This window comes from Crocodylus siamensis, chromosome 11 (assembly GCF_052110815.1).
Source record: "Crocodylus siamensis isolate JL-2025a chromosome 11, ASM5211081v1, whole genome shotgun sequence".
Classification (NCBI taxonomy): Eukaryota; Metazoa; Chordata; order Crocodylia; family Crocodylidae; genus Crocodylus; species Crocodylus siamensis.
The window spans coordinates 52186992-52199340 of NC_143405.1; the positions used below are offsets into that span (position 1 = coordinate 52186992).

Genomic DNA, 12349 nt, shown 5'->3' on the forward strand with positions numbered 1-12349 from the left:
AAATTTATATAGATATGGATATAGATATATATTTCTGGATATTGTAATCCCCCTTTACCATTTCTGTTGCATGTACTGACTGTATGTATTGCTTTATTATTTTTTAAATATCCATTTTAAGTCCTTAGAAGTATTTTAGTGTTGCATTGTGTAACATTTTAAAGTATTTTCCCCTGAATTCTTTTTTTCTTAAGTTCACATAGCTCCAGCCTTTTCTGGATATTTACAATGATTGTAACACTGCCTTCACGGCTAGGTACAAACATTCAAGAAGCCTGAGGCAGAACTGACCTAAGTTACGTAGTTGTTTGTAAGTGGCATAATTTATTTAGATCAGCAGACAACAGAACCCACATTTGCCCTTTGGTGGGGGAAGAAAATGTTAGACTGGGTTCTGCCATTTTTTAACCAATCTGTGCACACCAAACTTCTGGTCTGTTATGGGTATAAATTGGTTTCCGATCACTTATACTGGTAAAAGTGTAATGTCTGCACCTGGCCCATGTGGTTGCATTGACTATCTGCATTCACTGCTCCAGTCCTGTAAAGTGACCTACCTGGGCAATTTTTTTTACCTTCAGAGAACCTCACTCCCTCCTGATTGAACAGCTTGTATAATACAGAAAAATATACATATACATATGCAAATTTATATTCTTTCCTTTCCCTATTCTTTATATTCATATTTAACTCTATTTTTTCTATTCATTTTAAATATTACTATAGACCTTTTAAATTGACTGTTCTTTTACTTTTCCTATATTTTAAATGATATTGTGGTATTGTCACACTCACAATTTTATCATGAGCCTGACAATCTTTAATTGCTATCTGATAGCTCCTGGACTTGTAGTCATGTGAATCTTACCTTTCATTAAAAACATAATTAAGTTTCCTGCCTTCCTGTGCATGAAAATGCTGAAAAAAGGGCCCAGAACGTAACCTAAAAACCAGAGAGCAAAGAAAAGCCACCACAAATGGTTCACTATTAAAATATCATGATTTTCAAGCTAGTTGCAAGATGTGTGCGTGGGAGAGGGCGAGGGTTGGGCAATACTGATGTTATGATGATAATGATGTTGCAGTCTATTCCACCATCTCTCTTGTTCTTATATATGTGTGTGACATGCACAAAAACAGGATTTCCCATCCAAGGGGTAGCATCCCTGGACCTTTTATATATTACTCAAAAAAGGGAGTTGGGAGGGAGCTGTCAGAGTAATGTGAGAGAAGTCCTTGTTTCCTTTGCAGGCTGTGGGGCTTAGAAGCCAAGGTTGAGAGACCTTTGGGACTCATTGCCTCATGGGGCAAGCTAGGAAATAAAATAATAAATTTTACTTACCACTGAAATGTGTCTACCTCTGTGAGGGAATGTGGCTTTGTCTTGGTACTAGCCTCTTTGTACAACTGGGTACTTTGGCAAGCAAACTGAAGAATATGTTTTCAAGCTGAGACTATGAATTACTGTGCATGTGTTGGGATCACATTTTGTAATGCTTTAAAGTAATGGCATAGTATAACGTATATTACTCTTCTCAGTCCCTTGGACAGTCACCATGAGGAACTTAGTAAGAGCAATTAACATTTCTTTAGTGCCTTTCGACTCCAAAAATTCAAATGCCCTTTATTAATATAGGGACCATTTCACCCATGGCTGCAATGCAACCACATCTCAAGGGGGAGATTGCAGCAGCTGTATAGCAACATGCAACCAAATCAGGACTATTTAAGTTAAGAAATTAAGACACCTTGAGCATAATATTTTAATTGGTTCCTTGAAATCCACTGCAAAATCCATGACTAGTAAAAATTAATCATCTCAAATAAAATGATAATGAAGATGTGACTTCAAGTAGGTGGAAAGTGGAAGGTCAACTTTAAGAAACAAAATTATTATTATTTATAAAATTATTGTGTGTCCAGCTGAAACAGCAGGAAGTTTCAGGAGGTAAAATGTAATTACCTGTGCTGGGATTTGGTCATGACTTATGTTGGTTTAAAAGATTTGCTTTGTAATTGAGTGGTTGGCAGCCATTCATTATTTCAAACCTAACTGCCCCAGGTATTAAAGGAAAGTCTAGTAGCAGAACTTCCAGACGAACTGGATCCTCTCAAATTATTGATTTTCTGGAGTCACTCAACAGTAGTTTCAGTTGTGTCATTGTCTTTTAAAGTAGTGAAATTACGAGCAGAATTGAGAAACACCTTCTTTCATTTCATAGCCGTGGGAGTTACAACATTTCATTCATTACTGACCTGGCTGAGTAACTGAGGACTGAAATTCTCTGTATACAATTACCAATTTACAGAGCTGAGGGGAAGGGGGACATCCTTAGTTTTATGTTCTCATATATACAGGCTTACTTAAATATTTTTCTGACATATCTTGGAGATGATGTTACTTACTGTTGTACAACATAGTCATATCCCATATGAAAATGTAATTTTGATCAAACTGATGTCAGTATATATGGCTAATATGTGCTTTACGTGTCCAAGCTGAAAAAGATCACCTCAACCAGCACAGGAAATTTATTTTCCCAACAGCTTCATTATATTTGAAGTTTAAAACAAATAATGAGGCCAAGAGCTTAGGTAACAAATGAAATTGGTCTAAAAGGAGGACTATTACAAAATACCCGACTTGTAATGTCAATGACAAACAATACATGGGAGAGGCAAGAATTTTTGTGAGATATATTTTTCATTGGGCCAACTTGATGGTTGGGATAGAATGACACTGGCAAGCTTTTGGGTATCACAATACCCTTTTGCCTCTCACACATTTATTCTTATGCCAGACTGTTTCCGAGCATGGCAGGGCACTGTTGGTGCCTGCCACTTTAAGAGCGGAGCCAAGCAGCCAGCAGGTGCTTGACTGCGGTGGCCATTTTAGATCTCTGGCCGCCTATATAGGCAGGGCAGGCAGCAATGTTGCCTGGCTGCAAGGCTCCATGTAACATCCTGAAGGTAAGGGCAGGAGCTGTAGGGGATGGTTTGGAGGCTCCTGGTCCTGGGCATGACCTAAAACTGCACCCTGCCAGGAGCAGGTGGCCTGGTGGGGCTCTCAGTGGTGTAGCTGTCCCTACCTACTGTGAAACTATAGACCCTAGCTACTATGAAACTATAGAAGGCAATATTTTACAGTTAGGGTGGCCAACATCTGGAAGCAACTTTCTAGGGAAGTGGTCCTTGCCCCTACTGTGGGCAAATTCAAGAGGAGGTTGGATGATCACCTGTCTGGGGTCTTGTGAACCCAGCATTCATTCCTGCCTGTGGCAGGGGGTCAGGCTAGATGATCTGTTCAGGTCCCTCCTGACCCTAGCTACTATGAAACTATAGAAGGGAGCCCCCAGGAAATGCCAGGCCAGTTATGAGCCTGGTGAAAGGCGGGTAGGGGTGCCTTAACCCTAGCCCTCACCTTTGGGTGGGTTATGTAACATTGGAGGGAGTGGGGCCAGGCATGGCTGTGGCCATCTGAGCCTGTGGGGTGTAGGACCCTGAGGAAAGGTTGTTGGGGCCAGGCATGGCCATGGCCACCTGAGCTCACCGGGGAGGGAAGCCCGATGGTCCCAGTGAAGGGGGCGGTGTGGAGCCCCAGTGAGGGGAGTAGGCCTAGGTATGTCTTTGGATGCCTGAGCCTGTAGTTTGGGTCAGAGGCCAAGAGGCAGGGGCGAGTACTGACCCTGGTAAGTCCCCCACTGCTGGGAGGTCAAGTGAGGCCAAGGTCTTGTCGAAAGCAAGACCTACAGTGAGCACAATAACCTGCTGCTCCGGGGTGGAGCAGGGAGTGAGAGTCCCCGTGAGACCCTGGAACACCAGTCATGGTGTGAGTTAAGAAGGCCGCAGTGAGGGGTGCCCCAGAAAGGGGGCATAGAGGAGGGACCCCAGTGTGGGAGAACCAGAGGGCTGAGAGACCAGAGCGTGTGAGCGTATAGAGTTGCCCCAGAAAGGGGGCAGAGCAAGCTTAGACTGGGTCAGGTAACTGGCTAGCCACTACCTGGTGAGGGTCGCAGGAGAGGCCCAAAAGACAGTATGTCTGCTACCCAGAGTATGAACTAGATAAAGCTTATGGCCTAAGGAGCCCGCTCTAAGAGGGAGCAAGGCAGAATAAGCTGTCAATGCATGAAAGAGACCCTGTGAGAGAGGGTGGAGTGTGAGACTCCCTAGTGAGAGGAGGGCGGTATGAATGTGTGTGACCTAAGGCCTGATGATGAGGCCTAAGCGTGGTCGGGCTGTAAGCCTGGAGCAATGTATCATCTGGATGCTATCTGCGAGGCTCGAGCTGCAGTGTAGGGGAGGAACAGAGCTGCAGATAGTGCCCCCTGGCATCGGGGCAAGAATGGGCAGCCTCCTGCCTTAATTAATATTCTAATTAATTAACAACAAGGCATGAGTCAGGTGGGTGCTGTCCCCAAAGGCAAGTGGGTCAACTAGCACTGTGGCTATTCAGGGAGTCCCACTTTGCCACACTGAGCTACAAAAAATGAGATACAATCTGTAGTTCTTATTATTTGAACTTGTATATGGCAGGGTATAGTGATTATTTGATAATAAAAACCAGTATTACCACTACGTTATTATGACTAACTTGGTTAAAGGGTTGACATTTAATACAGAAAATAAATTCTGATGTGACTTATAGTGATAGCAAGTGTCACAAAGACGTACCATGGCACATTCGCTAAATCAACCCAGTGTGACAGCATGTGAGACTCCAAGGTCAGTATAAAAAATGTAAATGAATGTCTGAGGGAAACTTGCATTTCTCATTTTGAAGAGGAACTAGTTGTCCTCTTGTGCTAGAAAAGTATGACGTTTCAGTCCTTTGGCAAAAAGAAAACAGGATTACATCAGCTGAACAGTCAAAACTGAAAGTACTTAAAACCTTAGTTAATTCAGAAGTGCCAATTCTGAGGAGGGGTAGGAAGAGAGGTTTCAGGCTTGCAGCACTGAACCAAAACCTGCAATCTGGGTTCAGTCCTTTGCTCTACTGGACTTCATGTGCAGTTTTAGACAAGGCAAGTTCACCCGTAAAACAGAATGTAGTAGTTAGCCATCAAGAAATATCAAGGAAGGCCTATCTCTAGGACTAAGTCTTATCTCTAGGACTCTAAAGAGTCTTCCAAGTGCCTCAATCCATTTATCAGGCATCTTTTTGTCAACAAACTGAAAGGGATGAAAAATGCTGGCCATTTCTTTTTTGCTGTAAGAGGGGATATGATTGCGTGGCCTAGTGATTAGGGGTCTCCTGGGAAAGGGAAATCCTTGGTTTTAATCCCTGCTCCCAGGACTGGCTTTGGTTTTAATTCAGTGGCTGTTGATGTAAATGGTGCATCTACATGTCACTGCATGGCAGTGTTGCTATGGTGCTGTGCTTTGGCATTTCCTTTAGTAACCACTCCTACTGTACCATGCACATGGCTCACAGTTAGATTTTGCAGCTATGTTGCTGTAATAGCGCGCTACAATGGGAGTGTGCTGCTGCGGCAATATAGCTGCCAAACACACACACAGACCACGCAATCACTACATTGCCTGTACAGTGATGTAACGTATCACAATGTCCATTAGACACCCAGTGTCTTTTAGGAGCAAAGACCAGAGCCCAGGACTTGCCTTCTGAGTGAGTACTCAGTAGACTAAAGTTAGCCTCTGTCTCATTCTTTCTCTGGTCCAATGACTCTCCAAATCTTTACTATGCATACAACACTTCTTCAGTAGTGTTGTATGCATAGTAAAGATCTGAATCCATTCAGAAGAGGCTCTAGCTTATGGGTAGGGCAATTTCCTGAGACACCGCAGAACACATGCGAAGTTGCATGTCTCCCACCTCCAACAGGTTGAGAAGAAAATGAATCCATAATCTGTCACTTTCTTGATGAGGGTTAAATCTCTGCTGGGATTTACGTGAAGAATTATAGGTGTCTGGATCCTGAGTGAGCACAGATGTGAGCCAGAAGCTGAGCAACTCAACCTCATCACAACTCGGGAAGTTGTGGACAGGTACAGAGGTAGACTCTAGATATCTAGGTAACTTACTCATAAGAGTTTAGATGCCTCGAGTGTTGAGCAGGGGACTAAGGCATCTCAGTGGGTAAAACTTCCATTAACATAAAACTCTGGAGGCTCGTGTAAAATAGTTATTGGCCCCTTTATGATTCTGGAGAGATTGCCCTTGCATAGATTTCAATATTATATTTTGGGCAAACTACAGCTTCAAGGACAGCAGCACTGATATGCTCCACTGCCTTCCACCACTCCCGAAGCTCAGTGAATCTACCTCTATAATCAGTTTTGTACCAAACTATTGCATCTTAAATAGGTTTATCTCTTAAATAACTACTATGCATAAACATGGTTAGTCACAAACTAGCAGAGCAGAATAACTTAAAACTAAAACTTAATAGTCATGTGAGTGCATGGACCCTATATAGCTTTGAACCATATTAGACAGACTATCAGACCTAATACTTGTAAAAAGTACGTTCCAACCTGATGTATAATGAACATTGACTAAAAAAACCAGAAATGTTTCATAGTTGGTAGGGCCGGAAGGGACCTAAGCAGTTCATCAAGTCCGAGCCCCTGTCATGGGGAGGAAAGGATGCTGGGGTCAAACGACCCGGGCTAGGTGGCTGTCTAGTTTCCTTTTGAAAACCCCCAGGGTAGGAGTGGGCACCACTTCCCTTGGAAGTTGGTTCCAGATCCTAGCTGCCCTGACTGCAAAGTAGTGCCTTCTGATATCTAGCTTGAATCTACTGTCAGTCAATGTATGGCTGTTATTCCTTGTTACTCCCAGTAGTGCTTGGGGGAACAGAGACTCTCCCATTGCCTGCTGGTCCCCTTTGGCAAGTTTATAGGTGGCCACCAGATCCCCTCTCAGCCTTCCCTTGTGAAGGCTGAACAAGTTAAGGTCCCATAGGCTTTCCCCGTAGGGCCTACCTTGCTGCCCCGATCATGCAAGTGGCCTTCCTCTGGACCCTGCCCCCAACCATGCAAGTGGCCTTCCTCTGGACCCTCTCGATGCTGTCCACATCCCTCCTGAAGTGCAGTGCCCAGAACTGGACACAGTACTCCAATTGCGGCCTGACCAATGTTGCATAGAGGGAGAGATTCACCTCCCTGGACCTGCTCATGATGCATCTGTGGATGCACAACAAGGTGCGGTAAGCCTTCTTGACGGCATCCCCATGCTGGCAGCCCATGTTCATCTTGGAATCAATAGTGACTCCAAGATCCTTTTCAGCCTCTGTACTGACAAGAAGGGAGTTCCCCAGCCTGTAGGTATGCTGCTGGTTCTTCCTTCCCAGGCGCAGCACCTTGCACTTGTCAGTGTTGAAACCCATCCTGTTCTCATCCACCCACCTCTGTAACCTGTCCAGATCTAGTTGTAGCCTGTCCCCGCCTTCTAGTGTGCCCATTTCTGCCCACATCTTAAGTGTCATCTGCAAATTTGAACAAGCTGCTTTTCACTCCCTCATCTAAGTCACTGATGAAGATATTGAATAGTGAGGGCCCAAATACTGAGCCGTGGGGAACCCCACTGCCCACATCCCTCCAGGTCAAAAATGACCCATCTACCACCACTCTCCAGCTGTGGCCCTCCAGCCAATTTGCAGCCCATCTGACTGTGTAGGCATCGACGCCATAGTCACCTCATTTTTTTAATGAGGATGGAGTGAGAGACTGTGTTGAAGGCCTTCTTAAAGTCCAGAAAGACTACGTCCACCGTGACACCTGTGTCCAAGGCTTTTGTGACCTGGTCATAGAAGGCAACCAGGTTGGTCTGACAGGACCTGCCTCGAATGAACCCATGTTGATTGTCCCTAAGCATAATCTCCCCTGCTGGTCCCTTGCAGATGTGCTCCTGGATAATTTTCTCAAAGAGCTTTCCTAGGACTGAGGTAAGACTAATGGGCCTATAGTTTCCTGGGTCCTTTCTCCTCCCTTTTCTGAAAATGGGGACAGTGGCCCTCTTCCAGTCCTCTGGCACTTCACCAGAGCACCATGAGTGCTTGTAAAGCTGTGCCAGGCATCCCACAATGATCTCTGCCAATTCCCTCAGCACTCTGGGGTGGAGATCATCAGGACCTGCTGATTTGAACATGCCTAGTTCCACCAGAAGTTCTCTGACTAGGTCCTCACTGACCCTGGGCCTGGGTGCATCTCCCCTGGGTCTATCCAGGATCCCAGTGTGGGGGATGTCCCTGCTCAGAAAAATGGAAGCAAAAGAATCTGTTAAAGAAGTTAGCTTTGTCATGTGGTACAACCACCAGATTACCAAGCATGTCCTGCAGAGGCCCCACGTTACTTGGTACCTTTTTACCCCCTATGAATTTAAAAAAGGACTTCTTGTTATCTTTGATCATCTCTGAGTACACAGAATGGGGCAGAACATTTGATCAAAGCATCTCTCAGTATTCCTAGGATTAAGACTTGAAGCATCAACTTACATTTTAAAACACAAAAAGGAAGGTCAAGGATGAATTGTTATATTTGAACTTGAATCTAGTATATAAGACATGATGTACAGCAGGCTTAAAATTTCTAATTTAATAGAGTTCCACTAGTGATAGATGAGTGTGTGAGTTTTAGTGTAGCCTTAGGGTCACTGGGGCTTCTTGCCGCAATATTATTCTCATTTATTATCAGCAAAGAGAGAGCATGGTACAAATTCTGGTAACTACCAGTGCTTTTGTCTATGCTAGAACACCTATTACTGTAGCTTCATCAGCAATAGCTAGGGCCACGAGTAGGAGTATACAAGGAATTTCAAGGGAAAATATTTAGTACAGACACTGCCTATGAAAGTAGCTAATTACATTTTCATATATTTCATAAACATTAGGGACTGGAAGGGACCTTGCGAGATTGAGTCCACCCCCCCGCCATAGGCAGGAAGTCTGCGGGGATCAAATTTTGTCATCAGAAAGATTGATAACTTTTAAAGCATACATTTTTGCTTATATTGCTATCAGTTATTCTTCAAGAATGAAAGAAACAGGAAATGACTATTAAGTTATTTGACAAACAACAGAATTGTTAAAAAAAAATATATATATATAGATAATCCGTATTTACATTTGATGACAGAGACTGAAAAACAGATCAGACACTTAAATGTTTTAAGAAAAACTAACAAGTTTACAAAAAGTGGAAGAGACATTTAATAATTACTGTACAGGCTATGTCAATCATTTAGTTTCACAGCAGTTTCCTTGGAGTGTATGAAATTCACAGGAAATAAATGTGCAAAATTAAACAATGACAGAACGGTTTCTTTGGAGATCTGCTCCTAACATTGCATAGTACTGTTTGATGGATACCTTAATATTTGTTGAACAAAAAATTATAGTTTAATTTGTGTGTATCCAATCAAGAAACGGGAAGGGGGGGGAAACACAATGCTGGTTAAGAAAATGGTGTTCTGTTCGTTTGGTGCATGGCAATGTATGGAACTAGTGTAGATAAGATCCAGCAGTGAGACAAGGAACAGGAAACCCTGATAATGGCCTCTATAAAAATAGTTTAAATTAATCCAGAAATGTTGTCAGACAATGTGCTAGCCTCAGTGCAGATACATGACATGAAGAAAAGGGGCAAAAAAGCCCCCATATACTCATGAATCTGCTTTCCAGTAATTTCAGCATGTTTTGGATCAACTGACCTACAAAAGACATGGGCAGGATAATACATTCACAAGTGCCCTGTACCCCCTGAAGGGGTAGCACTAGGATCTGAACTAGGAGTAATTTAAAACCCTGGTGTTATTAGGTGAAACTTCACTGAAGTAAAAAAGAGTATTAGGTTCTTAATCATTCGGGCAATTATAGCTTTCACAACCTAGGTCAAATTAATCCTCTGTGTAGCTTATTTTCTAAATCTGTGGAAATCATCTGTATTTGTATCTTTCAAAAGAGCATGATAATGAGCAAAACCCATTTACTATATCAGAAATACATTCAGCTACATTTATTCTGACAAACAACAAGATCTTGTTCTTGGTTCCACCTGTACAAGGCTACTAACATCAGTTAGCTCACCTATGTATAAAGGGCAGCAGAATTTGGTCAATTGCTTTTGAACAGCTCCCCTTGGCATTTTACATACTGTTTAGCCTCCTGAATCTGGTCCATCCTAGTAAGTGTTACTTATGGAAACCAACAGAGCGCGGACACCCTTCAGAGCATGAAATGCAAACGTCTATTCAGCTCTTGAAATGGTTCAGTGTGAACACCGTTTAAACTTAGTAGTTTGCCAGGGAAGACTTCTTTCCCATTCAGGAGTTTGGAATGAATGATGTTCAATTTTATTCAGGAGCTCCATTCCTTAGCATTTCACTTCTTTCCAGAGACAGCCGAATGATATCCTTCCTAACATTGGGATGATCTTCTAACTCTTCATATAAAGACTGAACAATGTCCAATCTCCTATAGTCCACTGGTTTTACCAGACTGCGAACAACCTGAAGGCATCTCTCTTTCAGGGTGAACACTGCAGAGAGAAAAGATTGGCTGAGAAGTGCTAGAGAAGCTCATTGTATCAAAATGTGAAAGTATTTTTACTAAAGTTAGCCTGCAGCACTCTTGTGAAAGAGGTATTATTTCTTATGTTTATATAAAGGGAAAAATTGGATGGTGAGATATTACCTACATCCCATGGAATGACTGGCCAAGCTAGGAATAGAAATGTAGCAACTGAACCACAAAACCTTATGCAAAATATTAAAAAAATGCTGAATGAGGAGCTTAAGTCAAGGCCTGATTGCGGATTTTTCTCTTCAGCCTGGTGGTTAACAATGTTGCTTTAGGAAGTCCTTCAAGAACTTTTCTGCTTTAGAGAGAAAGTGTCTACCAATTTATTGAATTTTTGATTCAGTCACCCATTTTTTATATTAAAGTAGAATAAGGTGTGTGGTCTTAATTCACTGGTTTCCCCTTAAACACTGCCAGATTTAACTTATTTTACCAGGTAGTGTGATGTCTGCCAATATGTAGTTCCCATCCACATTGTGAGTAGGCTCAAACAGCTCCATCTTGTTGACAAGAAGTCTGTCATTTGTCTCTGCATCTCTGAATAGCCAAAGATGCCCTAGAACAAAGCAGAGATCAAACGTATGGGGGAGACGTATGTCCAGTTCATCTGAATGATACCTTTTGATAATATACGAATGAGAACAAGATAGCATACAATATTATTCAGCTCTGGATTTAGCAGACTCAGAGCTTGCGCAGGATCACAGAGAATTGGAGCAAAGGAAGAATTTGGATTGGTGATTCTTAACCAGGGTGCCGTGCGATCTTTGGACGGGCACTGCCAGGTGTGAGGAGGTAGGGGCAGGCTCAGGTTTCTCCCTGCCTGGCTGCTGCCCTGTCCAGCTCCCTAAGGAGGCAAGTGCTGTAGTGCAGCGGTTCCCGACCTTTTTAGATGGTGGACCGGCAAACCGCAGAAGTGACCACAGACCAGGAAACTGCAGATTGGAAGTGACGAGCATACCACAGACTGGCCACTCCTTGTTTATACTCAGTTTTATACTTAGTATGAAAAAGAGTTGGCTGCCTGTCCACAGTACGAGTCACTTCTGGACACCCAGTCCGGCCGCCAACCCTTCGTGGCCCAGGGCTTGGGAACCTCTGCCATAGCAGATAAATTCGTTTTACAAAACGGGGCACCACTCAATTCACACAAGCTGGGGATGGAGGGCCTGGAGTCGAATAACAAGTGCCCGGGTTCACAAAGCTCGAGATCAAGGCCTGTCAACCCACGTGTGGTGACCCAAAGGGGGGTCACAAGAATACATATGAAAGGGTTGCGGCCAAACTTCAAAAAACCCCCAAAACAACGGGTTTTGCTTTAAAGGAAAAAAGCATGGGGAGCTCTGCCAGCCTGCAAGGGGCTGCTCGGCCCCCCGTGCCCCACACACCCACAGTGGGGCTGGCACCGACCCAGGGCACGGGACAGCGCCGGCGCCCGGCCCCTGGCACCCACCCACGAAGCTGTGCATGCGGCGGCCGGTGCCGGGCTGCAGCACGGGGTAGCTCTGCGGCCTGCCCTCGAAGTCCAGCCACACCGGCAGCACCAGGCGCGGGCTCCAGTTGCGGAAGATCACCTGCGCCGGCTCGCGGCTGCTGGCGGAGCGCAGCGTCCCGCGCCCCGCCGCCGCCGCCGCCGCCTCCTCCGGGCCCTGCGGCATCTCCGCGCCGCCGGTCCGCCCAGACCGCGCGCGCCCGTGCGCATGAGCGCGCATGTGCAGAGCGGCGCCGGCCGCCATGACGCTCCGGCGGGAGGGGGACGAGCGGCTTCGTTGCGCATGTGCGGGGCGGTGCCCGTTGCTCGGGGCTCTCGC

The 12349-nt window shown here is 44.6% G+C and overlaps 1 protein-coding gene across 1 annotated transcript; it reads right to left on the bottom strand.

Moving 5' to 3' along the window:
• Positions 1–8502: 8502 nt before the first annotated feature.
• VHL (von Hippel-Lindau tumor suppressor) lies at positions 8503–12255 on the bottom strand. The gene is made up of 3 exons (XM_090021864.1): positions 11992–12255; positions 10972–11094; positions 8503–10497 (listed from the first exon to the last, which is right to left on the bottom strand). Exons 1-3 carry the CDS (start codon positions 12248–12250, stop codon positions 10313–10315), a joined length of 567 nt encoding a protein of 188 aa, XP_089877990.1. The 5' UTR covers positions 12251–12255; the 3' UTR covers positions 8503–10312.
• Positions 12256–12349: the final 94 nt, after the last annotated feature.